The 26128-nt window shown below is 58.2% G+C and overlaps 2 protein-coding genes across 5 annotated transcripts in view; both read left to right on the forward strand.

The window, feature by feature from the left end:
* The window catches only part of CACNA2D2 (calcium voltage-gated channel auxiliary subunit alpha2delta 2), a 140810-nt gene extending 121835 nt beyond the window's left edge, over positions 1 to 18975 (forward strand). Inside the window, exons 7-38 of one of the 4 annotated variants that reach the window (XM_025271910.3) lie at positions 894 to 1025; positions 1223 to 1280; positions 1987 to 2037; positions 2151 to 2250; positions 2355 to 2513; positions 2753 to 2860; positions 2959 to 3037; positions 3606 to 3655; positions 3842 to 3931; positions 4124 to 4195; positions 4381 to 4455; positions 5663 to 5737; positions 5827 to 5898; positions 5997 to 6068; positions 6185 to 6246; positions 7140 to 7216; positions 11073 to 11133; positions 13468 to 13565; positions 13875 to 13965; positions 14067 to 14129; positions 14266 to 14369; positions 14726 to 14824; positions 14916 to 15004; positions 15189 to 15239; positions 15473 to 15544; positions 15649 to 15801; positions 15945 to 15997; positions 16116 to 16171; positions 16306 to 16432; positions 16521 to 16630; positions 16720 to 16808; positions 16934 to 18975. In XM_025271910.3, coding sequence (XP_025127695.1) covers positions 894 to 1025; positions 1223 to 1280; positions 1987 to 2037; positions 2151 to 2250; positions 2355 to 2513; positions 2753 to 2860; positions 2959 to 3037; positions 3606 to 3655; positions 3842 to 3931; positions 4124 to 4195; positions 4381 to 4455; positions 5663 to 5737; positions 5827 to 5898; positions 5997 to 6068; positions 6185 to 6246; positions 7140 to 7216; positions 11073 to 11133; positions 13468 to 13565; positions 13875 to 13965; positions 14067 to 14129; positions 14266 to 14369; positions 14726 to 14824; positions 14916 to 15004; positions 15189 to 15239; positions 15473 to 15544; positions 15649 to 15801; positions 15945 to 15997; positions 16116 to 16171; positions 16306 to 16432; positions 16521 to 16630; positions 16720 to 16808; positions 16934 to 17074 — 2789 coding nt within the window. In that variant the 3' untranslated portion in view covers positions 17075 to 18975. The remainder of the gene's footprint in view (positions 1 to 893; positions 1026 to 1222; positions 1281 to 1986; positions 2038 to 2150; positions 2251 to 2354; positions 2514 to 2752; positions 2861 to 2958; positions 3038 to 3605; positions 3656 to 3841; positions 3932 to 4123; positions 4196 to 4380; positions 4456 to 5662; positions 5738 to 5826; positions 5899 to 5996; positions 6069 to 6184; positions 6247 to 7139; positions 7217 to 11072; positions 11134 to 13467; positions 13566 to 13874; positions 13966 to 14066; positions 14130 to 14265; positions 14370 to 14725; positions 14825 to 14915; positions 15005 to 15188; positions 15240 to 15472; positions 15545 to 15648; positions 15802 to 15944; positions 15998 to 16115; positions 16172 to 16305; positions 16433 to 16520; positions 16631 to 16719; positions 16809 to 16933) is intronic. The other 3 variants (XM_025271911.3, XM_025271912.3, XM_025271913.3) reach the window with 3 other exon arrangements.
* Positions 18976 to 21186: 2211 nt separating this feature from the next.
* TMEM115 (transmembrane protein 115) lies at positions 21187 to 25997 on the forward strand. The gene is made up of 2 exons (XM_006053318.4): positions 21187 to 22486; positions 25206 to 25997. The coding sequence occupies exons 1-2, from the start codon at positions 21636 to 21638 to the stop codon at positions 25408 to 25410; spliced, it is 1056 nt and encodes a 351-aa protein (XP_006053380.1). The 5' UTR covers positions 21187 to 21635; the 3' UTR covers positions 25411 to 25997.
* Positions 25998 to 26128: the final 131 nt, after the last annotated feature.

Consider the following 26128-nt stretch of genomic DNA (forward strand, 5'->3'; position numbering starts at 1 on the left):
CACATGCGCAGCCACAGCGGCTGGAGGAGACTGGAGGAGACGGAGGGTGGGGTAACTTGTTGGGGGAGGTGAAAGCAGGACTCATGGCTGTCTTCCTGTAGGGGCAGACTGGTACGCAGGTATGAGCATGTGTGCCCCTGTGCCCATGGCCACAGTCAGGCTGCTGGCCAGGTAGGTTTAGGGGTGAGGAGGTGACACATGTCGCTGGAAACACAGAGGTGAAATGTAGGTATGCCTGGTGTATACCTGCATGCAGTGTGCAAGTGCAGGCTGTGTGTGTGTGAGTGTGTGTGAGAGTGTGTGTGTGTGTGTGTGTGTGTAAGCTCACGTGCCAGTGTTGGAGCAGGATCATGGCACAGCCCCTGCCCCGCCAAGAGCCCCCGCCCCCACCCCTGCCTGCTCCTGGCCCTAGTTGATTAATCATGGAGCTGAGTGGCTTCCAGCTTATCAGGTACCTTAATAGCTGAATAATTCCAGCCCCATCATCGGGCCCTTAATTGCTTTCTTGTGGCTGCAGCCCGGAGTACATGCTGAGTGGGTGAGCTCCCAAGGGGCCAGCGGCAAGCTCCCCGCAGCAGGCCGGACAGGCGTTTGGGCTCAGAGCTCCCTGCCACCTGGGTGGCCCCTCTGCAGGGGCCACAGGCCCCAGGTGCCCTGCCTGGTCATCTGGGGCCCTGGCTGAGGGCAGACTGAGCTGTTTCTTCAGAGGGGATGAGGACCAGGATGTCTTCGTGGAGGAGCTGGTGCGGCCCCGGCTGAGCCCTGGGAAGTGAGGGAGACCCGAGGAGGCAGAGAACTTTCTGAGTGGGAGGCACGTGAGTGGGTGTCGTGAAGAGGTTCAGCAGGGGAACCGCCGAAGCGCTTCCCACCCCAGCCCCCTGCTTCCCCCTCAGCCACTGTCATCCTCAATGAGCTCAACTGGACAGAGGCCCTGGAGAATGTGTTCATGGAGAACCGCAGGCAGGACCCCACGCTCCTGTGGCAGGTCTTCGGCAGCGCCACGGGAGTCACTCGCTACTATCCAGGTGGGCGTCAGCCCATCTCCCCAGTCCACTCAGCACCCCACGCCCCTCCACCTCCCTGGCCCCTCATCCTGGGTGCGTGGGAGGGGATGGTCACCTTGTCCATTGCGGGGTGGCCTGGCCCACTGCTGCAAGGCCTGCTACCGGGGCCAGGCACTTCCCTGCCGGCACCCCCCCAGTCATCTCCTTGCCTCCCGCAGCTACGCCATGGCGAGCCCCCAAGAAAATCGACCTGTATGATGTCCGAAGGAGACCCTGGTGAGCGAGCAGGGAGGGGTTGGGCAGGGACACCCCCCTCAGCTCGCCTGCCCGCTCCCCTCCCTCCCAGTATCCAGACCTCCGAGCAGGGCGCAGCCAGCTCTATCCAATTTTCATTTCACACATCGTTGCCACTGGAAAATGGATCCCATCACCCAGGCAGGCCTCCCAGCTGCCTCTGCCCTCATCCACTGCCCTGCTCTCCACCCTCTCGGGACTGAGGGATTGGGCCCATGGGGGTTCCCAAGGGGGATGTGTCCTCTGCAGGGTTGGCCAGCCTCTGCCATACCCCATCGGAGCCCTAGACACCCTTACCCGCTTCCTGCCTCTCCTGCCATACTCCATGGCCTCGTCCCCTGCCACTTGTTCAACCCCCTTCGCAGCTATGACTCCCTGCCCTTGGCGCCTCAACCAGGGCCAGGGGAAATGACAAGCCACTGAGGCCACGGAACATGCCTCCTGTCCACTCTCTGGATCACGTGCTCACCTCTCCTTGGGGTTGTTCATGTGTTGGGGGCCAGGTCACTCATGCCATGGGCAAGGACTGTTTCATTAAATGTGGTATCCTTAGAGCCGAGAACCCTGTCCAGCCCAGGCCATGGACGCACCATAGAAATGTTGAATCAGTATGGGGGTGAAGGAAGGAAGAACCCCCCCCCGCAAGGTCCCAGTAAGGCTAGCCCTAACTGAGGCTTCTCCTGGGCAGGTATATCCAGGGGGCCTCATCGCCCAAGGACATGGTTATCATCGTGGATGTGTGAGTGAGCGGCGCTGGCCAGTGGGGCGGGAGCAGGGCTGGGGACAAGAATCTGCTGCTGGGGAACACCTTGGGGGAGCACTACCAGGCGCCTTCGTGACCACCCCCCCCAGGAGTGGCAGTGTGAGTGGCTTAACCCTGAAGCTGATGAAGACGTCAGTCTGTGAGATGCTCGACACGCTCTCCGATGACGACTATGTCAACGTGGCCTCAGTGAGTGCCAGGGGCCAGGAATAGGTCACTCCCTCCCAGCCCATGCAACCTCTTCCTTCCCTGGGCCAGCCTGAGGCCACTCACTACTGTCTCTGTCCCTGCAGTTCAACGAAAAGGCACAGCCCGTGTCATGTTTCACACACCTGGTGCAGGCCAATGTGCGTAACAAGAAGGTGTTCAAGGAAGCTGTGCAGGGCATGGTGGCCAAGGGCACCACGGGATACAAGGCCGGCTTTGAGTACGCCTTCGACCAGCTGCAGAACGTGAGCCCCCTGGGTGGGCGAGTGGGTGGCCAGGGACAGGCAGAGGCCTGAGCTTGGTGACACCAGGAAAATCAAGACAGATGGCCTTGTTAGCATCCAAAAGGCAGGTCGGGCAGACAGCACCGTCTGCTGTGGGCAGGGGAGGTGCAGAGGGCAGGCCTACCCTGGGGAAAGAGACCCCCCACCCAGGACTGGGGAGGGGCCCAGAGCTGACCGTCCCCACATCTCCTCCTGCCCAGTCCAACATCACTCGTGCCAACTGCAATAAGATGATCATGATGTTCACGGATGGCGGCGAGGACCGCGTGCAGGACGTCTTTGAGAAGTACAACTGGCCCAACCGGACGGTGAGGCTCAGCCCAGGCGGGAGCTGCCCTGACCTGGCCTGGTCCAAGGGAGGGGCTGTCCACTGGTGGCCATGGCAGTAACCTCAAGCTCCAAACAGGTGCGCGTGTTCACTTTCTCCGTGGGGCAGCACAACTACGACGTCACACCGCTGCAGTGGATGGCCTGCACCAACAAAGGTACCTCACCCGGCGTCCCTGCCACAGGCCCTGCCTGCCGTGTCCCGCCATCCATTGGGCTGGTTGTCCACCTGTCCTTCCATATGTTCAGCTTTCCCCCTCCTTGTTCATCCACTGCTTATCTTTCCATATGTGTCTGTCTGTCTGTGTGGCTGCCTTGTCCGTGTGACTCAGCTTCTTTCTGCCCATCTGACTGTCCATTGTCCATGTGCCCCCTGCTTGTCTGCTCCTGTGTCTGTTTGCTGATCAGTCCATCTCTCCACACAATTGGGCCTAACTCACTGGTGGACCTGAATGTCACTGCCATCCTAGAATGAGGGCCCTCAGGCTCCTCCTTTCATCCCAGTTTTGCTTCCTTACACCCCCGCCCTCACAGCCCCTTCCATGTTGTCACAGGGTAATGGCAGGGGGGCACTAAAGGGACGTGAGTTCAGGGGAAATGACACCAAAAAAAGGGAACCCGAGAGACAAGTCAGGGCTGCAGACACACCCCCAGGGTACAGGGCCCCTGTGCCATGCTGCCGAGCACCACCACCCAGGCCCACCTCTGCCTCCCCTGCCCCCGCAGGTTACTATTTTGAGATCCCTTCCATCGGTGCCATCCGCATCAACACGCAGGTAAGACTGGGGTGGGCCAGCCCTTCTTGCAGCCCCTTTCTTTGCTTGGCTGGGACGTTGCAAAGATGGGCTGCTGTGTGATGTGAGCGCCCCCTGGTGGCTGATTGACACGGGGGAGACAGAACCGGGAAGATTCAGTGGGAGGGGCAGACTCATGACCCCACCCCTGCCCCGCTCCCTCCCCAGGAATATCTTGACGTATTGGGCAGGCCCATGGTGCTGGCGGGCAAGGAGGCCAAGCAGGTGCAATGGACTAATGTGTACGAGGATGCACTGGTAAGGCCTCAGGGCATGGACGGGTCGGGGGCTGTGTCCACAGGGTCAAGTCCTGTGAGGGCCCCCGATGGTGGTAAACCAAACAAATGAGAAAGAGGTGGCCTGTCCCTGCAGCGCCCCCTGCTCTGAACACTCAGGGTCGGGGCATGGCTGCCCACAGGAGTCTGACCCATACTCTTCCTCTCCTTTCAGGGGCTGGGGATGGTGGTGACAGGGACCCTCCCTGTTTTCAACCTGACACAAGACGGCCCTGGGGAAAAGAAGGTGAGGCCTGGGGATGGTTGGGCAGGCCCATAGCGGGTCTGGGATGGAGGAAGGACAGGAGGCTGCAGACCAGACCAGGGTGGCCACTTGTGAGAGCAGCTTGAGGTCATGGGTGTGGGCAGTTGGGCAAGGTGACCCCCTCCCATGGAATTGAGCCCACTGCAGACCCCTGCCTCTGCTTCCAGAACCAGCTGATCCTGGGCGTGATGGGCATCGATGTGGCTCTGAATGACATCAAGAGGCTGACTCCCAACTACACAGTGAGTGTAGTTCCCCTCTCCATCTCCCTGCTCTCCCTCTCTTGTGGACGTAAGCCAAGCTCAGTGGGGATTCCCACAGCTCTGTGGAGTCCTCTGAGTTCAGGCAGTCAGGGAAGGCTTCCAGAGGAGATGACCTTGGGCCTGGAGCTGGAATGGGCAAACTTTCTGTAAAGGGCCAGACTGTGAGTATTTTAGGCTCTGCCAACCTAAATACTCGTACTCGATTCTGCTGCTGTATTGAGAAAACAACCAGAGACAAACATTCATAAATGGGTATGGCTATGTTCCAATATAGTTTTGTTTGTGGATACTGGAATTTGAATTTCAGATCATTTTTACATGTCATGAAATACAAATCCCTCGTTTTCAGTCATTTAAAAATGTAAACCCATTCTTGGCTCACAGCTACAGTAACAGGCAGTGGGCCAGATGTGGTCCCGGGCCCTAGTTTGCGGACCCCTGGTCTTTCACCTAGGCAGGAGTGTCCCAGGTAGGAAGGAGGGTAAGGTAAGCCTTGGAGGCAGAGGGAACTCTCTGGACCAAGGCTTGAAGGTGAAAAACAGAATCACAGCCAGGGAAGGGGCTAGATCATGGTGGCTGGCCCAGGGCCTATGGCAAAGGGAGTTTGGGATGGTTGTGAAAGGGTTGGGAGATGCATGTCAGCATGCTGAAAGGTGAGCCACGTGAAGGCCCCGGGTCGCTGGCCTCCATGTGCAGTGAGAAAACTGCCTCAGAGAGGTAAGGGGTGGGTCTAGAACCCTGCTTTTCTTTCCCTTCCACCTGGAAGGGCCGCCTCAGGTAGCCCAAAGGTACGCTTGTCTCCCTGTGTTCTACCAAGATGGGGAACAGGAAGAGACTTCAGTGGGGAGGGGAGGGGAGGGCAGCACAAGGGAGTGCATTGTGGGGCCAGTGGTGGTGGAGAGGACCCACTGATCATGAGAGCCAGGGGGAGGAGCTGAGCAGGCCAGATCGCATTCAGGTCCCACAGAGCTGGCCAACGTGGGCAAGGGCTGCTTCATGAGGGGCACCAGCCTGCTGGGCTTGGCTTGACAGGTAGGCTTGGGGCTACATGGCATGTGGGGGCCCTGGCCAAGGCAGGCAGATGGCAACCCCCCAGCCACATGGAAGGCAGGATGAGGAAGAGCCTGGAGACCGGGAAACCCCTACCCAGGCCTCCAGGCCCTAAGCTCCCTATCTACACCCCCAGCTTGGAGCCAACGGCTACGTATTTGCCATTGACCTGAATGGCTACGTATTGCTTCACCCGAACCTCAAGCCCCAGGTGAGCCAGGTAGGGTGGCCTGCAGGGTGGGGTGGGGGGGTGAACCCTGTGAGAGCGGGACTCCTGACTTCCTACCCGGCCTTCCCTAGACCACCAACTTCCGGGAGCCTGTGACCCTGGACTTCCTGGATGCAGAGCTGGAGGATGAGAACAAGGAGGAGGTAAGGAGAAGAAGGAAAGGAGGGATGGGCGGGGAAGGAGGGGCACCCGGAGCAGGGAAGGGTCGGGGCTCCGCCCTTCACGTCTCATGCCCTTCCAGATCCGCAGGAGCATGATCGATGGCAACAAGGGCCACAAACAGATCAGAACCCTGGTCAAGTCCTTGGACGAGGTGAGAAGGTGGCGGAAGGGGGACAGCAGGTCGTGGTGGGGATGTCACACCCTCAAACCCCCCCCACTTCACCCCTGCCTGCTGCCCCAAGTACCTGACCCAGCGTTTTCTCCCAGAGGTACATAGACGAGGTGACGCGGAACTACACCTGGGTGCCCATAAGGAGTACCAACTACAGGTGAGCCGGCCGGCTGGGCAGGCGGGGAGGGCTGGGGGCCCCAGAGCCTGAGCCCTGCTGGGGCTCCCTTCCCACCCCCAGAGCCCCAGAGCCTGAGCCCTGCTGCTCCTCCCTCCCTTACCCATGTGCCCATTCTCACCAATCCTACCGGGGCTTGCAGCAGCCCAGACTGCTCACTTCTCTCCCCCTGGGTGCTCAGTCCCCAAGGGTCTCTGGCTGGCCCTTCACGAACCAGCAGTGTCTCCTGGGAGCACAGGGCAGAGAAAGGTCAGAGCGTCTGACATCTCCCAGCTACCCCACGGCCCTCTACACCCCTCCCTCCCGGCTTTGATTGTATCCCCGGATGTCTGAATCACGATGTCATCCCTCTGCGGCCATCACAGCCCCGGAGCCGGTCCCCCGGAGGGTCAGGCCCAGTCAGTACCCGCCGGCTATGTTCCGCGTGCCTCATGGTCCCCTCCTTCACACTCCAGTGCCAGCCCACGACTGCCCTCACTGTGTCAGTGCCAGCCCTCATCTCTGGGGACTCTGGACCCTGCTCTCATGGGGGTGGCAGCACCCCCACCCCCACAACCTAGGTCACTGACCGTGTTCTGCCCCTTGTGAGTGTGCTGCTGGCCAGATGGGGGAGGCTAGCTGGCCAGGTGATGTGATGGGGGGAGGCTACTGGGGTGAGGGACCGGATGGGGAAACTTGCCTTGGGACTGGGAGTTCGGAGGCCTCCAGGAGAGTCTGGGACTTGGCGGGTCCAGGCCCCTAGACCATGAATGTGGCACAGCAAACCAGGGAGAGGTGTACCTGGTGGTCTCCAAGGCCACGGGGAGGAGGGTGCTTGCGGTGTGGCCTCCCCTTCCCAGCCGTGACCTCTGCTCCCCACCTCCCCTCCTCCCCAGCCTCGGGCTCGTGCTTCCACCCTACAGCACCTTCTACCTCCAAGCCAACCTCAGCGACCAGATCCTACAGGTCAAGTGTAAGTGGCCTGGCCCCTGCCTGCGCCCTGCACCCTCGCCTCTGCCCCTGCACCCTGGCCGGCCCCAGGCAGCACAGCCAGCCGCTTGTGGCTGGGTGGCCCCTCCTGCCCACTCTGCCCACGCCCCCCCCCCCCCCAGGCGCCCGCAGGCTGGGGGCACCGGCCATCGGAAAGTCTGTGGAACTCTGCATGCTCGCCTTTTCTCAGATTTGGTTCCAGACCATTCTCTCATGGTTTCCGTTGAGGTTTTTGTTTTTGCTTTCTCCTCCTCCGTGTCTTCCCTCCTGAGCCTGCCTCCCCCACACGCCCCTGGGGGCTGAGTTCTTGGAAGACACACCCTCCTCTCATCTCTCTCGCCCCAGCTCCCCCTCGCAGCTCTCTCCCCCAGTGGTACCACCCCCTGGGTCTCCCCCCACTCTGCCCCCCAACTCGTCCTCCCTTATCTTCCTCTCACCTCCTCTCCCACCTTCTTCCTCCATTGCCTTCCCACCTCCCTTCCACTCCACCTTTGCCTCTCCCACTCTCCTCCCATTCCTCCATTCCCCTCCCTGAACCCACACCTTCTCTCTCTCCCTCCCTCTGCTCAGTCCCTCCATTTCTGTCTCCCATATTCCCTCCCCCCCACTCCCCCGTTCAGCCTCTCCCACGATCTCCTCCCCCTTCCCCTCCTTTGCTCCTTCCTCCCTCCTTCCTCCCGGCCTCCGCCCCCTGCCCCCCCCACTCCCCCCACCCACCCCCACACCCCGCCCACCCCGCCTCGTGCACTGTTCCTTCTTCCCAGCTCCTCTGCCTGTGGCTCATCCCTGCATGTCCTGCTCACCCTGGGCCTCCCCCAGAGGCCTCCGGGAGCCTGTGGCCCCGCCTGCCCACCGCCTGAGGTCACTGGGAGGGAGGCTGGGGCTCCGGCCCCACCGGGAGCCCCCCGCCCCCCTACCCCGCACCTGCCTGGCCGACTGGGGCTCATCTCCTTTGAGTTTTCTCGCTCTCTCTTTCTCTCTCATGTCGTTTTTTTGCAAGAAGTTTCCTTTCGGTATGATGATGAGACACAATATTTTCATTCAAACAGCCATTGAATAAAATATTGTTTGTGCCCCTCCCCTTCCCCTCCCCCTTTTCGTTTGTTTTTGTGTTTGTGTTGTTTTTGTTTTCCTCGCTTTCTCTCTTGGTGGACTGTCCCAGTGCCAATCAGCAAACTGAAGGGCAAGTATATTCAGAACCAGTGCACCCTCCTCTCCCCCCCCCCCCCCCTGTCCTCACGGTCCTGCTTGCCCCCCTCCCTGCCCAGGACCAGCCAAACCCCTGCTCTCCAGGGCTCCCCACCAGCATCCCCTGGGCTCCTCTAGTTCTTGCCTTTCCTTTGATCCCTAAACCTCTGTTAGAGCCAGCAGCCCTTTCCCCTGGGCCCTGCCTGCAGGGTGGTCTCCAGCGTGTTCTAAGAGCTCAGACCCTATCCTTATCTTCCTGGTTCCCTCTGGGCAGGCCTCTGCTCCCCTCCTCCATTTTGTCTGTCCCTCCAAGACAACTCAACAGTGGGGAGAGGGCTACATGCCTGTCTGCCACCTCCCACCCAGCAGGGCAGGGGGCCTGAGATGTAGGAGGTAGATCAGTCCTCAGGGGGCTTATGTGAGACTTCCTCAGGGAGAGACTTTCTCCTCTGACCTCTCCAGTTTGTCTCCAGAAGCCCTCCCAGGGGAAGACAAAAGGCTTCGGAAGCCCCACACCCTGACCCTGGGGCAGAGGCTCAGGCTTGGGCAACAGCCAGGCCACCAGGAGACAAAGGCAGACAGGGCGCTGGCCGAGGTGCTGAAGTCCCTGTGACTTTGCTGAGGCCTATGGTCCAGCCCTGCCCTGGGGTGTTGGCTGCTCCTGGTGAGAGAGGTCAGGTATGGGGAAGGTGTTCCCCTGGGAAATACAGGCTGACTTGGTGTCCCAAGTCTGGCTGGGAACAGAAGGGACCCCCAAGGGCCAGAAGAGGAGCTTAGAGGGAATCAGGTTGGGGGTGAAGAAAAAGCTTCTGGCATTCAGAGGTACTTAAGCCAGGGAGTTCAGGGAAAAGGTAGGCAGAGAATTCACAGGCCTCAGCAAAGAACAAGAGTACTGAGAGAGGTCAGCACACAAGGGTCTCTGCCTCTGGCGCATGGACAGGCCCTCACACCTAGGCATGGGGCATGGAGAGCCATGGGGAGATGTCCTGTCCCCAGCCCCCAAGGGGAAGTAAGGCCTCCCCAAGAAGCCCTCGTGGCCCTGTTCAGCCTAGTCCAGCAAAGGGGATCCTGCTGCCCCCACTGGTCTGGGTGGAGGTGGAGGACGTGCCCTGCTCCCACTCGCTTGAGTTGTCTTTTCTGCCCTCCCACACCCCTGCCAGGGACCCCAGCAATGCAGGGCCCTGATAACAATGACAACCATAGCATAGTCTCCCTTCCTGCTCCCGCACCTCTTTTTCTTTCTCCTCCTCCTCCTCTCCCCACCCCCACCCTTCCCTGTCGGCTTGTGTCCAAACCCTGCCTCACAGTCCTATCAGAAAGCAACAGTCCAACCAGTGACTGCCCAGCGCCTTAAGACACCCCAAGTCCAGAATCTTGCAGTGCATTGTAGGAGTATTCTGGATCAGGGAGGACCCTGCTTCTACAACAGTAAAGCCCTGGGGTAACGGAAAGATCAGAATCTGGATGAAAGGATGTGGAGGTGCATTGCCCAGAGCAGAGGGCCACCTCCCAGACACAGACCAGCAAGGTGGCCAGTCCCGCTGGGTAGGGAGAAACCCCAGAGGAGCCCTAGTAGCCACATCCCCAGATTCACTCACAGACCCACACAGGGACCCTTGTACACGTATACATGTGCTTACACACTCATGCAAACACACATACATACCTGCTCTCACATGCACATACACGCTCATACGTAAATGCTTACTCTCATACACGTAGAGGCCCGATGGATGGGTCCCTCAACAGCATCCCATGCGTTCTCTGGAGCCCCCAGTTCCTCCCTTGCTGCACTGAGCCCAGACAAGTCCTCAGAAGGAAAGACCAGACCCAGCCCTTCTTCCCCACCTGCGCTCAGGCCCCCAGCCCAAGAAGGCAGATGTTCAGGTTCAAGAAGCGCTTCTGTGCCCTCCCAGCTCGCAGACATCCTCCCACAACATGGGAACATTCCAGGATCTCCCTTCACCCAACCTCCTAACCCAGGGAAGACCGCTGGACCCCCCACAATGCACTGCAGCCCACCGCCAGCTGCCCACACCGTCTCTGGTTGGACTGTCTGTGCCCGTGAGAGACCCCCTCAGTTTGGCCATGTTGATGCCTGACACAGAACAAAAGCGAGACCTACCAAAATGCAAACAGCTACAGCAAAGAGAGAGAAAAATCCGCAGCCAAAAGCCAATTCCCCTTCCTCAAAGTCTCTTTGGAGGCGAAGGAAGCTCAGCATGCGGTTTTTTTCCATTATGGATGTGATCAGAGCGAGACTGGCGCCTCCCCCAGACCATGCATATATATAGCAGTGTGTGTATATATATGTGTGTGTGTGTGTCCGTGTATATGTGCTATACAGCCGTATGGAAGCATATACAGCCACGCCAAGGGACTCACTGCCGACAGAGGACCAGGCCTGGGCAACATATTGGCTATAACTGCCCTCTTCCTGCGATGCTGTAGTCTCCACAGGCCCTCCACCCCTCCCCGCCCGCCCCTTCTCTCTGGCTCGAACTTGAACATGGAAGTGGCGGGTTTCCTCTTTGCTGGTGTCTCCCTCCCTCCAGCCGCCCTCTTCCCTCTCCCTCCAGCCCCGTCAGCTCTGAACCCCTGGCCTCCCACCTCCCCAGCCCCCGCCGGATAACCCCCCGTTTCTGTTGCAGATTTTGAGTTCCTGCTCCCCAGCAGCTTTGAGTCTGAAGGACATGTTTTCATTGCTCCCAGGTAGCTTGCGTGTGGCCTTGCTGAGGTGTCCCCACCCCCCCAACCCGACCTCCCTGGCCCCGCCTCCTGCACTGCTGCCTGGAGCTGTGTGTGTCTGTGTCCTGTGCAGTGTCCCCCCGCCATGCATAGCCCCGTATGTGCGGCCGTGTGCATATCCGGGCCATGTCGCCGCACCAGGCAGCACTGGCCAGCTGCCCACAGCTTCGGCTCCCACCAGGCCTCGGGCGGGAGGGCTCTGGACTCTCCGCTGACCTTCCCTGCCCCACCGCAGGCCACCAGGAAAGAGCCCTTTCCGCCCTGAGCCGGCTGTCCGCAGCACGCCCCTCCCCGGGCAGCTGCTGCTCTGGTTTGTGGTGCCCTCCCCCACAACCCCACCCCGCACCCGTCCTCGTCTGTGTCAGTCGGTGTCTGTGTGGGTGTGGGGACCGAGCCAGCCAGAGCCCCTGTTGACAGCATCCCGTCTAGGTGTGGTGGCTCACCGAGGACCGGGGGGAGGGATAGGGCAGAGGGGACAGGGCGTGAAGAGCTGCTCTGGCAAGTAAAGGATCAGGGCCCAGCACAGGCCTGGACCTGGAACCATCCCTGGCGTGCACCCTCGTGTGCACACCCTCTGCCTGTTGGCCCACATCTGAGCAGACCACTGGGCCCCCGGATGGTGAAGCCCTCCCCTGGGGCCTGGGCTTTGCATGAGGGCAGGTGGGTGCAACTGACAGAGACCCATGGGCACTCCCAGGCACCACACGGGGGCTCTGGACACTCCTAATCTCCATGTGTGTGCACGTGTGTGCATGCACCCACCAAGTTCGCTGTGACTCTGTAGATGTGTGTTTGTATTCGTGAGTCCTTGTGTACATTTGTAAGAGTCCGAGTGTAAATGCGGGGTGACTGTGTGCGCTGGTGACAGTGGGAATGTGCAAAGGCCTGTGTGTGGCCCCACAGGACCCCGAGGGAGCTCTGAGGGCAGGGACCATGTTTGTTTTTGTCCTCTCTGTATCTTTGGCACAGGAGAGCTCAATAAATATATGCTGGGTGAGTGTACATGTATACTGGCGGTAGGAGCGGGGATTGCAGGTGACTTGTATCCCAAGCACAGCTGTGTGGGTGTCACTCTGAGTGTATCAGGTGTGTCCTCCACACACATAAGTGCAGGCTGTGTGCTGCACAAAGGCCCTGGAAGTAGGTGTGGACTGGGACCCAGCCCCAGGTGCTGTCACAAAGCTGTGCGCCCTTGCACAGCCTCAGGAAGCAGAACATTTTAACAATTCCCACAGGACTTCCCTCGTGCCCCAGTGGTTAAGAATCTGCCTGCCAGTGCAAGAGACACCGGTTCTATCCCTAGTCCCGGAGGATTTCACATGCCACGGAGCAACTAAGCCCGTGCACCACAGCTACTGGGCCTGTGCTCTAGAGCCCGGGAGCCGCAACTCCTGAGCTCACGTGCCCTAGAGCCCTTGCTCTGCAACAAGAAAAACCACTGCAATGAGAAGCCCATGCACTACAACTTGATAAATGCCCACGCAGCGACAAAGACCCAGCAGAGCCAAAAAAGCTCCCACAAAGTTGCTGCCATGCAGGCCAGAAGGGAGGTTCCTGGTGGCAGGGATGTGGATGAGGAATTAGGAATGATAGCTCCATCTACCAGGGTACAAGGACTGCTCGCCGAGACTTCCTGGGGAGCAGAACCCCAAGCAGATCTCTCCACTCCCCACAACCCCCATGTTCTTTGGACCCAGAGTCTGAACCCAGTAGGGCCTTGAGAAAGTGAGACATTTGGCCTGTCCACCTCTGGGGGAAGAGCAGTCTGGGCAGAGGGAATAGCCAATCCAAGGACCCACGTGTTCCCGCCAACTTCCTGAACCCTCTGTAGTACTGTGAAAACAAACTAAGGCTCGGGGAGCCTGAGCAAGTTGCCCAAAGGTACAGAGCCAAAGAAGCAGCAGGACAAAGCCTTAGACTAACTAAGCTGTAGCTGGAATTCCGCCACTGTGGTCATCATGGGCATTTCCTGGGGCCTCCCAGGTGTACCATGTGGCTCCAGCTACACAGGAGACGGGGGAGCCTCTGCAGGGCCATGCCAGAAAGGAGAACCTACTTGGGTACAGGGCGCAGACCCTCATTCTCTTCTTCTTCCACCCAAGAGGGTCAGCTCCTCCCCATTCAGACCTGGTAATCTGCCAGGCATATATAGTTGCTGCAGCCTGTGAGAATACACATGCCCCTCCCCAAGGCCTGGGCTTCTCGGCAAAGGGCCAGGCAGGCCTATTGGGAAGCCTCAACCCTGTTGCCCTCTACAGCTCCCCAAAGCCCACTCTTCTTGCCCCTCCCCACCCCCAGAGAGTATTGCAAGGACCTGAATGCCTCAGACAACAACACCGAGTTCCTGAAAAACTTCATTGAGCTCATGGAGAAAGTGACTCCAGACTCCAAACAGTGTGAGTGCCTGGTGGGGCGGCTGGGTCTGGGCAGCACCCAGGCAGCAAAAAGGGGCAGCCCAGAGGAACCCAGACACTGGGCAGGTGTGGAAACACGCAGACCCAAGCCGAGGGCAGGTCCTGGGAAAGCTTGGAGCTTTGGGGGTAGCGGGGAGAGTGGGCAGGGATCCACAAGAAAATACTCCCTCCCTATTGGCTGATTCATGTTGATATTTGGCAGAAAACAACAAAATTCTGTACAGCAATTACCCTTCAATTAAAAAAAAAAAAAAAAAAAGATACTTCCTCCACCCAACCCTCCTGTTCCAGGCAACAACTTCCTCCTGCACAACCTGATCCTGGACACAGGCATCACACAGCAGCTGGTGGAGCGCGTGTGGCGGGACCAGGATCTCAACACGTAGGCACCACCCAGCCTGTGGGGGCAGGAGGCTGGGATGGGCCCAGGAGCCCTGCCCTGCAGAAGGCAGGGCTGTGACCTCAACTCCCTGCTGCCCCCAGGTACAGCCTTCTGGCCGTGTTTGCCGCCACCGACGGTGGCATCACTCGAGTGTTCCCCAACAAGTAAGTGACCCGCCCCGCTACCTGACATCCTGCCCCTGCCTGGGACCCTGCCTCTCTGGCTCCTTGCCTCTGCTGAGACCACTGCCTTCACGAGTCTCCCCGCTTCCACCAACCTCTGCCTGTCTTGTGTGACCAGGGCAGCTGAAGACTGGACAGAGAACCCCGAGCCCTTCAACGCCAGTTTCTACCGCCGCAGCCTGGACAACCACGGCTATGTCTTCAAGCCCCCCCAGCAGGATGGTGAGTGTCCTCCCAGGTGCGCGGCAGCAGGCAGGAAGCTGAGGCTGGGGCAGGTAAAAAGGGAAGGCTAGGTTGTGCCAACCTGAAGGAGGGCATGGCTACCCACTCCAGTATTCTCAGAGAAAACCCATGGACAGAGGAGCCTGGCGGGCTGCAGTCCATGGGGTCGAAAAGAGTTGGACATGACTGAGCGACTAAGCACAGCACAGCACAGGCTGTGCCAAACACTCTTCTGGGTGGGTGCTTAGGCTGAGATCATCTCCGGCTCGGGCTCCTAGGCTCACAGAGCCCAGCATAGAGTGGTCAGCGTGGCTGCCAGCCCCTACTCCTGACCACCCCACCCCACCCACCCCCAGCCCTGTTAAGGCCTCTGGAGCTGGAGAATGACACAGTGGGCATCCTTGTCAGCACAGCTGTGGAGCTCAGCCTGGGTGGACGTACGCTGAGGCCAGCAGGTGAATACCCAGGGCGGAGGTGGGGAAAGACACTGGGCAGTGTGCTGCCCAGGCAGGTGGGCATTGATGGCCCCCTTGCTCTCCCCCATAGTGGTAGGCGTTAAGCTGGACCTAGAGGCCTGGGCTGAGAAGTTCAAGGTGCTAGCCAGCAACCGTACCCACCAGGACCAGCCTCAGAAGGTATTTGCTCAAGGATGAGGGCAGTAAGACCAGAAGTACCCATTCTGGAGTCCCCAGGAACCCCTCCCAGTCCTCCCACTCAGAGTGGCTTTGGTGCCTATGGGGAGGCAAGGGACCCCGACATATAAAGGGTGATGGGAGGGGAAAAACTGGTGGGCACTTACGGTCCTTGCTCTCTGCCCAGCAGTGTGGCCCCAACAGCCACTGTGAGATGGACTGCGAGGTTAACAATGAGGTGCGTGTGCCCTGAACCCTTGCTTACCCCACTCCTAGACACCTTAGTCCCAACTGCAACTCCTAGCCCATCCCTTAGCCAATGGGTCTCAACATCCCACCCTGACTTCACAGCTTTGCCAGAATTGGGGGGAATGGTGCCCCCTCCACTGAACCACTGCACTACCAGGGTCTGGGGAGGAAGGGCTGGGCCAGAGCCCCTCCCCACCTTCCTCCCCCTTCCCCACCTCTCAGGACCTGCTCTGTGTCCTCATTGATGATGGGGGATTCCTGGTGCTGTCAAACCAGAACCATCAGTGGGACCAGGTGAGGGTCAGGAAGAGGGTGGAAGGAGAAGGTATGGGTTTGGGACTTCTGGGGGTATGGCACTGCCAGGCCTGTGACTCCCACTCCTTCCCTGGCATCCCCAGGTGGGCAGGTTTTTCAGTGAAGTGGATGCCAACCTGATGCTGGCACTCTACAATAACTCCTTCTACACCCGCAAGGAGTCCTACGACTATCAGGCAGCCTGTGCCCCCTTACCCCCGGGCAACCTGGGTGCTGCACCCCGGGGCATCTTTGTGGTGAGCCTCACAATGCCTGGCCTGGAGATGGGGGGACTGGGAGACCTGCCCACAGAGGATCCCCCCACCTCTAACGAGCAAGCTGGGGGTGACCTGGGTTCCTGGTCAGCAGTAGGACCCCACACCACTCTTCCCCACTGCAGCCCACCATTGCAGATTTCCTTAACCTAGCCTGGTGGACGTCTGCTGCAGCCTGGTGAGTTCCCGGGATAATTGGGAGAGGGAGGGTGCTCCCTGGCCAGGAAGGCTGGAGAGCAGCGGGGCAGGGTAAGGCCTCTGCTGACCACTCCCACTCGGTGACCCATGGCCTGCAGGTCTTTGTTCCAGCAACTTCTCTATGGTCTCATCTACCACAGCTGGTTCCAGGCAGGTAGGTTGGGCTTTAGAGGCCCCTCCTCAAAGCCCTTCCCCAACCTGAAACCAACTCCAAAGGGAGGGCCGGGCTTATGGCTGAGCCAGGCTCTGGATGTAGGGGTGGGGCTGAGGCGCTCTGGGCCCTCGCAGACCCCGCGGAGGCCGAGGGGAACCCCGAGGTGCGCGAGAGCAGTTGCGTCATGAAACAGACCCAGTACTACTTCGGCTCGGTGAACGCCTCCTACAACGCCATCATCGACTGCGGAAACTGCTCCAGGTGCGCGCGAGGCGTGGCCAAAGGGGCGGGAAGGGGCGAAGGGGGCGGGGCGAACCTCAGCGCCCCCGCCCTTCTGTGCTGCCTCCAGGCTCTTCCACGCGCAGAGACTGATCAACACCAACCTTCTCTTCGTGGTGGCCGAGAAGCCGTTGTGCAGCCAGTGTGAAGCCGGCCGGCTACTGCAGAAGGAGACACACTGTATCCTGCCCGCGCCGCCCCCCGCCGCCCGCCCCCTTCCACCCCCGCGCGCCCCCTCCGTGCCGCCGCCTCCTTGACTCCCCACCCATGCCCAGCGGACGGCCCGGAGCAGTGTGAACTGGTGCAGAGACCGCGATACCGGAGAGGCCCACACATCTGTTTCGACTACAACGCCACGGTAAGGAGCGGGGAGGGCGGCTTTGACCCGCAGCTCCCACTCTCCCCAGGGCTAGTGCGGCCCTGCCACACCCCCTGCCCGTCCCCGCCCAGGCCGACCGGCTGCTCCCTGTCTTTTCCCAACAGGAAGATACCTCAGACTGTGGCCGCGGAGCCTCCTTCCCCCCGTCGTTGGGCGTCCTGGTGTCCCTCCAGCTGCTGCTCCTCCTGGGCCTGCCTCCCCGGCCACAGCCTCAAGTCCATGCCCACCCCTCTCGCCGACTCTGAGTGTCCCTCCCCCCAGCAGGCCTCCCCGCCGTTCCCTGCTCCCCTACCCTCCACTCCCCGCCTTAGAGCCTTGCCCCCTCCCTCAATGAAGGAACTGAGCGCTCCTGGCCTCCAGAATCTGCGCCTTGGGGTGGGGGTGGGGGGAGCCGAAGGAGGACGCTGCAGGTCTCTGGCCCCCAAGCCACGTCTCGCTGCTGAACTGTCCAAGTGTCCCCAGACCTCTCATTCCCACTGGACTCACAAACTCCTGAGGGCTGGGCCAGGGAGGCCACAGTACTGGTGCCAAACCAGGGCTCCACTGCCCGCCCTGCCCTGAGGCTCCCTTTGTGTGGGAGACCTAGGCCTTGCCCGACCTGGACTCCTCTAACCTGGCCCTTCTGCCCCACCCAGGACTAAATCTGGATTCCCGGGGAATAATAGAGGAAATGGTGATGGGCAGTTTGAAGCCTGTGCATCCCAGCTTAAGTCCTGGCAGGAGAGCCCCCAGTGAGCTCCTGCCTCTCTCAGGCCTACAGCCATCCCTCCCCAAGCCCTGCAGGTAGCAGGACAGTGACAGTGACACTGGCTAACACAACCCCATACACAACTGGAGCCCCGGGCAGAGACTGGACTCACGTTAGACATACCCAGGAGGACACACACACAAACACAGACACACACACCATGGAGTGGGGTGAGGGTAGGGGCTCACAAAGCCTTACACAGGGTGAGGGGTTGGTGGGAGTGTTGGCACATGCAGGCTCCATCTCCTGCTTGCCGTCAGCCTCTAATCTAACCTGTAACCCAGCTGGTCCTCGGTCTCTAAAGCTGAATGTCAAACAGTGCCAAATGCTGTGGCAAAGGGGGAAGATCCCTCTGTTCCAACTTTGCCGCCAGTGTCCCCTAAATGCCCGTGACCCTGCCAGGTGCTCATTGTAACCATTTCTCACTAGTGTCAGGCCCCCAGGGGGACCACATGCCACTGCCTGCACCCCTCAGCAGAGGAACTCTCACCAGACATCGCCCTTTGCCTTAGCGGCGGTGACTTGATCACTCCTAGCTGGATCATCCCACCCCCAATCTGGCCCTTACACACTCAGGCCTATCTCTTTCCCTCTCACACACACACACTCCCTGGCCAAACTGCTCCTCCCTGAACACACACTTGCACATATGCACACACATATGCACACTCTGTGCACACACAGGCTGGGCCTGGGAACATCTCTTCACACCATTCATTCTGGTCATTTCCCCCAAAGGCATCCCAGCCTGGGGGCTATTGGGGTACTGAAGGCAGGGGGATGTGGCCATGGGGCTCAGATGGACTGGGAGGAGGGGGGAGGGTGATGCATTAATTAATGGCTCCGTTAATTAATGTCACGTTGCTTGTCGCTTTCTCAGTGTGTGTGTGTGTGTATGGTCCATGCCTGCTGCTGGTGCCAGGGTGGGCACCCATGCTGTACACCCAGCCTAGACGCCAGCCATGTCTTGTGGGGGCGTGTGTGTAACTGTAGTGTAGTCAGGTGCTCAATGGAGAATATAAAAATAAAAAAGAATCAAACATATACAGAAAAATTAATATATATTTTAAGTTTAAAAAACAGAAAAGCAGACAAAACAATCCCCATCAGGTAGTTGTCCAACCCCCAGCTGGGTCTGATCCTTCTCATCACCCACCTGACCTGGCTGTCCCCTCACCTCGGGCTCGGGGGATCTGTGGGGGACTGGGGGGCCATTTCCTTTTATCTGCCCTTTTTTTTTGGTTGTTCTATTTTGTACAGACAAGTTGGAAAAACAACAGCGACAAAAAAGTCAAGAAACTTTGTAAAATACTGTGTGTGTGATTCCTTGTAAAATATTTTCAAATGGTTTATTACAGAAGATCAGTTATTAAATAATGTTCATATTTTCACTTCAAATGGTTCCCATACACTGTGTCTGCCTGGAGTGAGGATTGGGTGGCTTGAAGATAGGTGGCCCTGACCACTTACCACTCAGTTGGGAGTGAAGCCATACCAGTCCAGGTCTCTGGTGGGTGGAAGGCATGATGCTTCCCAGGTCTCCTAAATGCCAGATCCTTGACATCCTTTGTCTTCTATAATCATCTCAAAAGCCTTCAGGAAAAACTGTCTTAAAAGTTTCCCAGAGGCTCAAGGCCAAGACCATGGAAGAAAGAAGATGGAGATGAGATGCAAGCTTCTGGCCAATGGGATCAGACCAGGGCCTAGTGAGGAGGTCCTCCACGTGGAATGAAGAGTGAATACCCGGTCCAAGTTCATGACCTGGTGCTGGAGGGCCACTTTTTGCTGTCTGGAGGAGGCCAAGTTCTGCCCGCCCCCTGCAAGCATGATGGCGGCTCCTTCCCAGCCCAGGGGAGGCCTGGGCCTGTCTGGCCACTGCTGCTCACACTGGAACACAACTCTGAATCCTTTTCACCAAATCCTCTCAGGCCTCCCTCTGGCAAGCCCTACACCCTTGTCCATTTTAATCCTAACTCTTAATAGTGAACCCTGTTGTGTGACCTTTGTGTTCAAGGGGAAAGACAACCACCAGTGCAGAGATTTCCCACTGACACTTACTGTACACATTCCATACTCTACACTCACCCAGCTGAGTCCTCACCACAACCTTAAGAGTTAGATACCAGTTTATCTCCATACTTCTGGTGAGCAAATTGAGACAGGAGAAATCCTTTCTCCCAGATGCAAGAAACCACCAAAGGTTACTGAGATGAGGTGGACTGTGGCTGAGGAACCTCAGATGCTAAATAAATGAAAGGGGGCATTTGAGGCGTTAGTGAAGACACCTTTCTTCACCCTCCACAATGGTTGCCCACATAGCAAAGACTAGCAGTCCCTGAGACCGCTCCCACGCTCTGCAACAGCCCCAGAGGTCCTGAGTTAGATCTGCCATGTAAAATACAGAACATCCAATCTGACTGGGATTTCAGATAATCAACTAATATTTTTTAGTATGTTCTCAACATTGCATGGGACATAACTATAAAAATTGGAGTCACACGTATCCTGAAAAAAAATTGTTTATCTGAAATTCAAATCTCATTGGTCTGCATTTTGATTTGCTAAATCTGGCAACCCTACCCTGGCGTGGCATCCGGCGGGAACCCAGACCCCAAAGTTAAGGCATAGCAACACCTGTGATTTGGAAGGCTATGCACACGTCAGCAGTTGTACTGCTGGCGGAAAGGAAGGGATTCTGCACTTTAAAAATGTACTTTGTTACATAATTATTTTAATTATATGCACATTTAAAAAATTCAGTTTTGCACAGGTGGCTTCAGGTGGCTGCTTGAAGCCACCACTGCAGTGAGGTGGAGGTCCAAGGCCAGTCTGACCCAAGTTTGTGTGGAGAGACCTCTCCATCAGGATCATCCACTGACTGGGTGAGGAAGAGTCTTTGAGACAGGTCCGGCCTCACCCTTTTTGGGGCTGGAAACCGGAGTTCAAGTATGGGCTCCACCTCACTTGCACACAAGGGCAGCCTGGGCAACACACTCGCTGGGCACCCAGGATGGACTGCATTTTACACCCCAATCCCCTAGGATCCTCACGGTAGTTCCCCTCATCATCTCCATTCAACGGTCCATGAAACTGAGTTTCAATAAAGTTCGGGAATTTGGCCAATGCCACACATCCGTCAAATGACAGAGCAAGAATTCCAAACTGGGTCAGGCATACACCAGACCGTGGAAGTTCCAGGAGTTCGCGACCGCTGGACCATCCAACATTCTTACTCGCACACCTGTCTACAAGGACACACCCACTCAGATGTACGGGCAGACATGGAGCCACGCCTCCCGGGAAATTCAGAAAGTGCGTGGCGTGCAGCTGTGCAGCCGCCGGTTCTCGCCGCTCTCCAGAGGTCGTTCGCCCTCCCCCCACGTCTGGAGAACCGGCGGAAACGGTCCTGAGCACTACAACTCCCAAGCACACCCGCCTCTCCCGGCGCACAGCCTCCTGGAACTAGTTCTACTCAGAGCCCTGATCGCCGCAGGTCCCAGTGTGGCCGAGGACTTCATGTCCCAGCATGCCACGGAGCCGCAAGGCCGACGCTCAGAGGGCTTCCTGCCGCCGCCCGGGGCGCGCAGGCGCAGCGCCCTGTTTGTCGGCGCCCGAGAAGGGAGGAGGTACTGTCGAAACAGAGACCGAGGCCGAGGCGGAGCTGACCAGACTTGACTCCGGCCCAGAACTAGTCTCCGTGCCGCGCGGACCGTAAGAGGCCCCAGAGTGGATGGAGGAGATCGAGCCCTGAGATCACCGCCAGCCCGGTCGACGCTGTGGCCACACAGGGCGGGCGGGCAGGCGGTGGTGCCTAGGCTGCTCAGGGCCTTTCCTCAGATCCCCGTCGAGGGGCCTAGGCCCCGGCCCCGCGACCGACCAGGCCCGGCTCTGCCCTTTGGGACCGGAGTCGACCCGACCGGAAGTAGAAGCCTTCACCGGGGCCATAGGCCAGTGACTAGGTCGGGCCCGGGCCTCCCGTCGGGGCCGGACTGGGAAGAGGCCCCGGGGAGGCCCCTAGCCCACTAAACCCTTCCTTCAGGCCAACGCCCGCCAGGAAGATGCAGCGCGCCCTACCGGGCGCCCGCCAACACTTGGGGGCCATTCTGTCCAGCGCCAGCGTGGTGGTGAAGGCTCTGTGCGCGGCGGTACTATTTCTGTATCTGCTGTCCTTCGCCGTGGACACGGGCTGCCTGGCGGTCACCCCAGGCTACCTCTTTCCGCCCAACTTCTGGATCTGGACCCTGGCTACCCATGGGTTGATGGAACAGCATGTGTGGGATGTGGCCATCAGCCTGGCCACGGTAGTGGTAGCTGGACGTTTGCTGGAGCCCCTCTGGGGGGCCTTGGAGCTGCTCATCTTCTTCTCAGTGGTGAACGTGTCTGTGGGGCTGCTGGGGGCCTTCGCCTACCTCCTCACCTACATGGCTTCCTTCAACTTGGTCTACCTTTTCACTGTCCGCATCCACGGCGCCCTCGGCTTCCTAGGTGGTGTCCTGGTGGCACTCAAGCAAACCATGGGGGACTGTGTGGTCCTGCGAGTGCCCCAGGTGCGTGTCAGTGTGGTGCCCATGCTGCTGTTGGGGCTGCTGCTGCTGCTGCGGCTGGCCACACTGCTCCAGAGCCCGGCACTGGCCTCCTATGGCTTTGGGCTGATCTCCAGTTGGGTGTATCTTCGCTTCTACCAGCGCCATAGCCGAGGCCGAGGGGACATGGCCGACCACTTTGCTTTCGCCACCTTCTTCCCCGAGATCCTGCAGCCTGTGGTGGGCCTGCTGGCAAACCTGGTGCATGGCCTCCTGGTCAAAGTAAAGATATGCCAGAAGACAGTGAAGCGCTATGACGTGGGCGCCCCATCCTCCATTACCATCAGCCTCCCAGGCACAGACCCTCAGGACGCAGAGCGGAGAAGGTACTGTGGAATCTTCCAAAACCTTGTTGAGCTAGGAGAATCTTACAGATCAGGTCACATTCCATCTTTTGAGGTGCTTGCTTGCTGTATGTAGGCTGGCAGCTGTATGTAGGTTTACAGTAAGATGTTGGGGGCAGACTCAGAGAAAATCCAGTTTGTGGCCTTGATCTCAACACTTCGGTATCTGGGCTACATACAGTGCTTTCCAAAATTAGGGAGTAAAAGTTGTCTTTCTCACCACTCAGGGTGCTTAAGTTTCAAGAAACGCCCTGCTTCCTTTTGAACTGTGTTAGGGCTAGTGGAGAGCCAGGTACACATAACCCTGGCCTCGTCTCAGAATCTTGGCATTCTAGACACTGGTCCCATGGGAGCCAGAAGCAACCCGCTGGTCCTTTTTCCCCTGTGAAAGAGGGACAGGGAAGGAGACCTGGGATCCTACGAGGTGGTTGGGGCCACCCCAGTTTCCAAGTGCTGGACTCCACCCTCTTCCTGGGCCTTAAATTCAGATGCCGTGCTTCTCTGCAGCTTATTTATTAACAGAGAAGCCTGGGGTATAACTAGACTTAGACAACCACTGGCCCATATACACCGACTCTGGCAGGCATGTGTCACCAAACCCAGGGGACAGCCACGTGACCCACCGAGGGAGCCTGCTGACCACACCAGGGAATGGAGACAGCCTTTTCATTATCTGTAAACCAAGCCATCTGCACCATCAGGAGTCTCAGCTGAATTACTCACTTAATGCACCTTGGCCAGGGCAAGACAGATCTTTTTTTAATCCATCTCTTTCTCTCTCTCCCAGGTCTATGGACTCACCAGAGTGGTCACAGCTCTGTTTCCAACACTATTCTTGAGTGGTTTTTGTTGTTGTTGTTTGGGTTTTCGTTTTTTTTATGCAATTACTTGAATTGTGAAATCTAGAGCAGGTTCTGTTCCAATTTTGTGCATTTGTCAAAGGCTTCTGCTTTTGCGCACCCATGAGATGAGTTCTTAGCAGGCAACTTTACAAATTCAGTTGGACTTGTTCCAGTGCCTCCTCTCCACTGGGGCTTTGGCGTGAGGGACACACGCCTCTCCTGAAAGAGTTTCCAACTAGAGAAGCCAGAGTACTGTGGTCCAAGGTGCTATGTGTTAGTGCACGTGGCATGCCACAGAGCTTGACTGTGGGCCTTACAGTTTGTGTCTCCGTGGCTAACCAATCCTAGAGACCGAGTTCTTTATTAATCTTTAACCTTAACTGGTGGAGGAGATGCAGCCAGAAGGGCCTGGCCTAGTGGAAACTGAACTGTCCTTAGAGATGTTCAGGTGATCCCAGGCCACAGTGATGGCCCCTCCTCTAGTGAGAAATCTTGGATTGTTAGGGTTGGCTGGACATTCAAAAAACCTTCACAGCCCCAAGAAACTGGACAGTTGGAGGCATGTTGGGGTGGTGGTGTCAGGAATGGGGTTCCTGGCATAGCCTTGTGGCTGTTACCTTCCTTGGGGATAGGGGTCACTCTACCAAGCAGTTTGATCTCTTGCTGCATGCCACACTCCCTGCCCCAAAGAGCCAGTAAGAGGGGGAGGCAGGGTTTCCCATCTTTGACCTTTGTGACGGAGTGATGAGCATGCCACTACCTCTCTACCTCAGCAGGTTTTCAACAGAATTGGGAAGGCAGTCTCCAGAATGGGAGCCTGGGTAGCAGAGGGAAGGACTGTCCTGTCTGTGCCAACTTGCCATGATGCCAGGCTGAAGGACAGGGTGGAAGTGTGCTGGGGCTTTGCGTGCCTGTCTTCTTGTTGCTCCTCCTGTCATGTCCCCTGGCATGGTGGAGATTTTGGTTTTCTTCTGGAACATGGAAGGCTATATAGGTCTCCCATGCTGGTGGCAGAGTTGGAAGCATCAAGGGTCCACCGTGACCACTATGAGGAATATTAGCTGGCAGCATGAGCAGCCCACCTCCAGGTGGGCAGGGTCCCAGGTCCTCGTATATACCTTCTTCTAGCGAACTTCCCCACTTCCCTTCAAGGTGGGGTCTCCAGGGGTCTGCCTAGTGGAAACAGGCCTGGCCTGTGCCCTACCCACATGGGCTGTTTTTCCTTCCTCTCTTCCCGCTAGGAAACTATGTGTTCCTGCTCTAACCCAGGTCTTGGTAGTGTTGGGGGTTCTTCTGGGAAGGCCAATGCTAAGAGTCAGTTAGGAGGGGTGAGCTAGGCCAAGTTGGCCCTGCTTTCCCAGGCTGAGAGCCAAGGCAAGGGCTTAAGTTCCAAACCTCCCCACAGACCCTTGCCAGGGGGTTCACAACACTCCTGACAAGGAGATGGGGAGAAGTTATGCCTTTAGTGTGATGCTGGTGCCCAGCAGAAATTCATGCGTCCAGGGACTTACCCTTCCACCATCTGCCCTGGGTCGCAGTTTTGCCTAGCCTTAGGCACCATCCTCAGAACCATGCCTGGGGCTGGCCTGGGGGCAGCCCGGTGGGCACCCAGCATTCTCAGCCGGGAGGTGTCCGAACTATGGAGGGAGTGCTCTACAGCCTTTGGGTCTTTATTCAGATGGCAGAGACAGCATTAATCAGATCCCTGGGGAGCCCTGAGCCCCGCAATGGGGAAGGAGAACACATAGGATTTTGAGAGGCATGTGAGCAGTAAGGCAAGTCAGTTTCCTGAGGGAAAGAATACAGGGCATGAGCCACGTTCAGACCCATAGTGACCTGTCATCTTTCCCTGGCCCCAGGCAACTGGCTCTGAAGGCCCTCAACGAGCGGTTGAAGCGAGTGGAGGACCAATCCGTCTGGCCCAGCATGGACGATGATGAAGAGGAGCCTGGGGCCAAGGTGGATAGCCCCGTGCCGTCAGACAAGGCCCCCACACTCCCAGGGAAGGGGGCTGTCCCAGAATCCAGCTTGATCACCTTTGAGGCAGCTCCCCCGACGCTGTAACTCTAGACCACCTTGAGTGTAGCACGTCCTCTCCCAAGCCCCCTTTGACACCCTCTCAGCTACTCCAGGGCACTGACTGCTCTGAGGAGAGGGAAGAAGGCCTGCTGCGGGTTGCCACAGCCTTCTACTCTTTCTCGCCAACACTACCCAGGACTCTTGCTACCTGGTTCCAGCTCCAGACAACCACTCTGCCAAGCATGGGACCTCTGAAGCATAGCCAGCCCAGGCCATCTGAGGTAAGACTGCACCTCAGCAGGCAGCCTCAGGCAAGCGGCTGCACGGACACTGGTGCGTGGCTCCTGGGCCAACCCTCACACCTGACACTGGTTGCTGAGAGCCCTGAGCCAAGGCAAGGATTTGCCAAAAACATTCTGGGGGTCCAGCCAGTGCAGGAGCCAGCGCAGGGCTGCTGCACATCCCTGCCTGCCCCCAGAAAGACTGCGCTCATGTCAAGATTTCTGATTCCCTCTGCTGTGGCCATGGCTGCTTCCAGCCCAGAGCAGCCACAGCTCCCAGGTATTTTCTACAGGACCACTTGAGTGGGCAGCCAAGCCCTGCCTCGCAGTGTCAATAAAGCAGTTCTTTGAGGTATGGCTCCTGGGCTCCGTTAGACCACCTTGTGCAGCCCCCTCGCCATGCTCAGCTGCAGATTAGACAGGGACCAGGTTCCAGGGCTCGGTCACGAAGGCTATTCCCGCTGGATAAAAAGCCCATTGCC

Source organism: Bubalus bubalis, chromosome 21, assembly GCF_019923935.1.
Source record: "Bubalus bubalis isolate 160015118507 breed Murrah chromosome 21, NDDB_SH_1, whole genome shotgun sequence".
In the NCBI taxonomy this organism is placed as follows: domain Eukaryota; kingdom Metazoa; phylum Chordata; class Mammalia; order Artiodactyla; family Bovidae; genus Bubalus; species Bubalus bubalis.